Genomic DNA, 6,550 nt, shown 5'->3' with positions numbered 1-6,550 from the left:
ATGTTATATAAGGAGCATAAATTGAACGAAACTAGACTCAGAGTCACTCAATACACTTCCGATGATTATGACTTCAACTAGTTAATAAAGTTTCAACAAACTTTTTTTGTAAATTGTGCATGTAAACGCTATTAGTTTCAGAAAAATGTCGAAAAAAGTAAAATATTCAATATTATTTTACAACCAGAAGCAATACCAGCTTTTACTATTTAATAATTTGTATTAAATTATATTATATACTTATCATTTTTTACTTTGTTAAAACATTTTATCACATACTCAACCCTTACTTAGGGTTATTTAGCCAATTTTTACTTAAACCTTAAGGACATATGTTTGCTTTTTTAGCCAATGGCCACTGTTGCTGTGGTAAATCACAATGTCACTGGACCGATGTGCACTTTAAGTGTTTTATACTGTGTAACCCTATTCTAATTGATCGGTAACTTTTTATAACCACATATAATCATTTATGCTGGTCTATAACTGTCAATAAAAAATATAACAGGTTCTAAATTGGATTATAGCTGTTAGGGTTATAACCATAACCATTTAAAACCATATAAAACTAAACATAATTGTCTATTTACTTTATTTATTTACCAATTGCAGGCAAATCTCTTGAGATCGCAGATCTATTTTCAAGGCTGGCCTGGGGCTGAAGGCAACCTATTGTACATATCTTTGTGCTGTGGGGGAAAGCAGAGTAGAAAACCCACACGAGGAGAACATGCAAACTTCATACAGAAAGACCCCAGGTCTGAAGCAGGACCTTCTTGCTGTGAAGCATCAGTGCTAACCACTGAGCCATTGTGCTGCCAATTACCATATAAAACTGTTTGCAACAGGTTTTAACTACCTTTAACCATCTAGAGTTGTTTATATGTGTATGGGTCCTGAGCCTGGTTCTGCTGGAGGTTTCTTCCTGATTAGCAGGGAGTTTTTCCTCTCCACCGTTTGCTCAGGATGGGAGACTGTGATGAAGTGATTCAACACAATCTGCTGGTTTCTTCTTTAGATTATTCTTTTTATGTACAGTGCCCTGAGACAACGTATGTTGTGACTTGGAGCTTTATAAATAAACTGAATTGAATTGAATATGTGGTCTATAACATCCATAATGCGTGTATAACCACTATATAACTACCTAAAACCATCTATAACTACTCCTGTCTATAATTTTTACCATAAAAGAAAAATGCAAACTATTTTAAAAATAGAAGTAGTGTTTGTTCTCCAAAACTAAACTAACTTTACAAAAGATCTAACTTTATTAAAGTCTGTCCACCATGAACCAAAGTTAAAATAGAAACAAGAAAAGAGCACCAAAACACAAAGCTGATAATCATGTTTAGTTTTTACAGTAGTCTTTCAATTATTAACCTGTTTCCATAACTTTTAGCAGGTAGCTCTTGAACTAGTTTTAGATAAAGTGAACTTAGAATGCCCATTAGTCMGAGAGTTGGACTAATTGGATTGGATTATAAATATGTTACATTTTTAGTTTACTCATTTTCTATCAAAGATGTCAATGTGTCCACGTGCACAGATAAAAAAAAACTGAATGATTACATCTTCAAAAGCTTTATTACACTGATAATATGTTCCTTTACAGAGATGATGTAACCTATTTATTATTGTTCTTCTCTCACTTTACACCTTCCTTTCTGAGAAATGAACATGGACTGTGAAACACACACACACACACACACACACACACACACACACACATATACACACACACACACGCGTTTGTTCTTCTATACTCATGGGGACTTTGCACTGATTTAAATTAATTTATCAGTCATTTCTATAGGCTAACCCTAACCCCTTACCTTAAACTTAACTACACACAAAAAATCCTTGGTGGGACATTTTATTGGTTTAACCCTCCCAGATGGAAAGAGAACCATCTTCAGCTTCAGAACAGAAGTCCAGCTGTTTTTTTTTTTTTTTTTTTACTTATTTTGTGACTGTTCATAACCTGGATGGTGGAGAATCTTCTCCAGCAAACCTGTCCCATAGTTGTGCACACCCTTAAATTAATACAGTTGTTGAAACACCTGTTTGTTTTTCAGTCTTTAGACCTCAGAAAGAGTCTATTAGCAGCAACACCTTGAATTTGTTCACACCTTCCAAAGGTCTGGATCTGCCAGACAGTGAGGTCATCKCTTGCCCTCAGCTCTCTTCAGGTCACTACAGAGAATTTCTATCAGATTTAAATCTAGACATTGGTTAGGAAATACCCAACTTTTATTTCCTTTTGATAAAGCCATTTAACTGCTGATTTGGATATCTGCTTGGAAATCTAGCATAACGTTTTATTTTAGTAATGCTGTTGTTTTGGTGATGATGTCTATTTCATCAATATTTCACAAAGTTAAATGCTTGATTAAAGCCAACACATGCCTCTGATAACACAAGCCTATGTTGAAACGACTAAAAAAAGAGAGTAAATCTGATTTGCTTTGTTTCTCCAGGGATTGCATCAGTGTGGTAGATCCCACTCCATTCATGGACAGTTGTGTTTATGACATGTGCCAGTTCAAYGGGCAGCAGCATGTTCTCTGTGACCAGCTCCAAGCCTACACTGATGCTTGTCAGCACGCTGGAGCCAAGGTCCACCCGTGGAGGACTCCAGACTTCTGCCGTACGTCCTCAAAGACTGTTGTTGTCTTCTGGGTTTCAGAAACACTTTGGGTTTTGGCAGATTAAATAAAGTGCATAACCTTTTATTATTGCTCATCCTTGAAGCCATAAGTTGATGCTCTTGAACATTTAGCTAACGTTTTATTTATTTAACCTTTAGTTACCCATCATCTCCTTTTAGCTTCYATTTTGCAGTTGCTGTTAGTCTGACTTCACCTGTCTTTGTTTTCACCCCGCTGCTCTTCATCCGTTTGTCGCAGCTGACCCTTGACCTGTGTTTGTTTCTTGATGTAGCCCTAGCCTGCCCTCCAAACAGCTCCTACTCTCTATGTGTGAGCTCGTGTCCTGAAACGTGTCTGGGTGTGGTCGGACCACCAGGCTGCAAGGATGTCTGCGTCGAGGGGTGTCAGTGTAACCCAGGCTTCATTCTCAGTAATGACAAATGTGTGTCCCTGAAAGACTGTGGCTGTGTGGACACYGCTGGCAGTTACCATCCTGTGAGTGCAAACTAAACCAACCTCCTGTTCATGCTCTGTTCTCAAAGGGCCTTGATTTTGTCAGTCAGAGCTTAGAAACAACCCCTGATCTGAAAGAGGAAACCCACATTTACCTCCATCAAATGGCACTGAAGTGTTTAATGTGTGTGATGTTCAGGTGGGGGATGACTGGTACCTGGAGGGTTGTGAGAAGAAGTGTGAGTGTCACAGCGGCGGTCTGATCCACTGTCAGAACAGCAGCTGTAAACCAGCAACTGAGAGCTGCCAGCTACATGATGGAGAGTACGACTGCCGCCCCATAAGTACGTTACTCAACTCTCAGATACTCCAACTGCATTAAATACACTTCCTGTCTTTTAAGGTTCATCATTTTACTCCAGTAAAACAGTTTGACAATGAAACCTGTGAACTGTTCCACCAATAACCCACAGAGGACAATCTGCTCCTGAGTCTGATTACTGCCCACTGCCGAAAGGCAAGAGGACAATAATGCTTAGCCCCAGTCTGTTTGTCTGTTAGCAAAATATCTCGTGAACAATGGGGTACCATTTAGTTTGCAGAAAGTAACATTAGATATACATCTACAATTGTTTAACTTTGAAAAACAACCGGATTGCAGATGATTGTTAAAGCCAACTGACCTATCAAACTACAAAATGGCTGTATCTCAGTCAGTGTCAAAGATTTTGTGCTAAAATTGTTGTGGAAGTACCTGAGAAGTATTTATAAAACATACTCTGAGCAGTACAATTCTGTATTAGAGTTTKGTTTTTATTTATTTATTGGCATTGACTATTTGAGGTCAACTATGTCTGTCTGTAGCTGTAAGTCAAACCACTGAACCAGTTTTAATAAATCATTCAGGAAATTATCCTTTGATCTACAACTGAGTGCCTWTTGAAGTCAATCCAACTAAATATGGCTGCCACAGCAAATCAATATTTAACAACCTAGACATGGTTATAATTCAGTAAATGATACAGATATTTAGCTAAAATATGTCGTAGTATGTAGTACCTGAAGAGCATTTCCAACAAATACACTGAGTGTGACATCCTACACTGCATGAGATCACACCTAATCTTATTTACAAGGTTTTGCCTATAACTGCTACAAATYGGTCATAAAAAGATCAACATAAAAATGTTAGTTTGAGACTAAGATCCTTTTATGTTATYGTAATAATAGGATCTTAGTTTAAAATGCTGGCATAAAATATGGTGGACARTTTGCATCCCTTCAAAGAATACTGAGATTTTACTTWAAAGTGCCYRTGAYGTCATATTTTTATAATAAATATGAATGCATTTTTAAAAAGATAACATTGAYARCACATTGCAAAAGAACTTTCACGCCCCTGAGATAAACAGTTGTTGAGATATTTGCCTGTGAAGTAACAGGAAGTGATGTCAAAGGGGAATGTCTGAATGTAAACAGAGCGATGCTACGGCTACTAACGCAGATTGTAGAGAAGAATCTGATGTTTCTTTAGATTATTTTGAGTCATATCAGAGAGAAGAAGAGTCAGAGTTCAAATAATATTGTTTCAAAAAACAAAGACCAGAGATTTTTTTTTTGTTTTTTGTTTGATGTCACTTCCTGTTTCACTTTGGCTGAGCCAAGTTCAAAGAAAAATATGCCAGTTTTGTGACACAAGGGTAAAATAATGGTCATATGCCAAGTTTCTTAAATAAAAAAATGTTTTCTTTAACTTTTTGTAATTGAAGATACACATGTCACAGGCACTCTAAAGTGTGCTACAGATGAAAATATATGAACTTGTTCTGAAAGACCTCCAGTAACGCAGCAGGGCCTCCTGCTGGTTAGACTGAGGGTTACTAACTATTTAACATAAAGTCCTGATGCATCTCAGTAATCCAGGTAAAAAATCAAAAGGAAAAAAAATGTATAGGTCTTCTGGACGGGTTCTTCTTTAATGAAACGTTTCATCTCTCTTCCAAGAGACTTCTTCAGTCTGAGAGTCTTGGAAGAGAGACGAAACGTTTCATTAAAGAAGAACCCGTCAGAGGACCTATACAATTTTTTTCCTTTTGATTTAACATAAAACAAAATAAAAACTGAATTTTTTAACCTATTTATTATAAAGGAATGAGAGTTTTAACTGGGTTTTAACACACTCACGTTTACATCTCTGCTTGTGTTTTTCAGGAAATGGGATCTGCTCCGTTTCYGGTGATCCTCACTACACTACCTTTGATAAACACACCCACCACTACATGGGAGCTTGTTCCTACACTTTGACCAAACCTTGTAACACCTCCTCCGACTTGCCATACTTCACCGTGGACACCCARAACGAGCACAGAGGGAGTAACAAGAAGGTTTCTTACGTCAGAGCCGTTGTAATTACCGTGAACGATGTGACTGTCATCTTCGGCAAAGGACGCACAGTTCAGGTGTGTTACCTGCATTTACTGCATGGATGCAGTGTAAACTTTGAGAGTAGATTGATTTCTCTGAATTTTGCTGAATAAACTGTTCAAAGTTGGTAAAATTAAAACAAGGTAGACTAAAATGAGCAAAACAAACACCAAAAAAAGTCCAAACAGGATAAAATGAGTGAATTCTGAGTCGGTTTCTCTGCAGACACAACATGGCATTCAGTCTGATTTTCTTTATCAGGTCAACGGAACAGTGGTCATTCCACCTGTCACCTCTATTAGTGGGGTTAACATCTACCTGAGTGGAAAGTTTGTGGTTMTGGAGACATCCTTTGGTCTGAGGGTCCGGTTTGATGGGAACCACTATGCAGATGTCACCATACCAAGCACCTACAGTGGTCTGCTCTGTGGAATGTGTGGTAAGACCGGTCACACATCTAATGTTGGAGTTAACAAGATTTTTTATTGTTTGCTGCTGTAAGGCAAGAGATAATGCTAATGCTATTAAGGTTAAGTGTAATATTTATTACACATCAGAAGATACAGTATTAAATGAAATCTCTCATAACCTTAAGTACTACAACTCAATGTTTTTAGCAGCTTGTTTCCTGAATTCTTTTTATTATTATTATTATTATTATTGAGGGGGTACATTTTTTTTATCTTTATTTCGTGGTTTATTGCTATTCTCTCATTAAAAACATATCCAAAGTGTTCCTTTGACTCATTCATTCATGTTTGAGAAATCCTTGAACCTCCTGTGGTAGCCATGTGGAGCTACCTAAACACTGTCTGGTACAAAGTACCACCTATTTGTACAAAGCTCCTCCCTAGAGCTCAGTCTGCAGCCAAGCTCCTGCCTCACAGAGCAGCCCTCCCCTGAAGCATTGTTTGAAATTGTGCTGAAGTGGGAGTGTGAGAAACTTTARGAGGTTCTTAAAGAGAGAGAGACCAATTTCAAGCAGTTTAGATAAGCTATGACGCTAAATCAAATTATAATTA

General features: G+C 37.5%; 1 protein-coding gene across 1 annotated transcript in view; it reads left to right on the top strand.

The window, feature by feature from the left end:
• zanl (zonadhesin, like) overlaps positions 1-6,550 on the top strand; it is a gene marked incomplete in the record, with an annotated part of 48,186 nt that overhangs the window by 14,599 nt on the left and 27,037 nt on the right. The window contains 5 exon segments of the mRNA XM_014023919.1: positions 2,481-2,650; positions 2,944-3,146; positions 3,304-3,448; positions 5,316-5,563; positions 5,790-5,967. Of these exon segments, the coding sequence (XP_013879373.1) occupies positions 2,481-2,650; positions 2,944-3,146; positions 3,304-3,448; positions 5,316-5,563; positions 5,790-5,967 (944 nt within the window).

This window comes from Austrofundulus limnaeus, unplaced genomic scaffold, assembly GCF_001266775.1.
Source record: "Austrofundulus limnaeus strain Quisiro unplaced genomic scaffold, Austrofundulus_limnaeus-1.0 Scaffold396, whole genome shotgun sequence".
NCBI lineage: Eukaryota > Metazoa > Chordata > Actinopteri > Cyprinodontiformes > Rivulidae > Austrofundulus > Austrofundulus limnaeus.
Note: the sequence above shows the minus strand (reverse complement) of the source record. Positions and strands in the feature narration are given on the sequence as shown.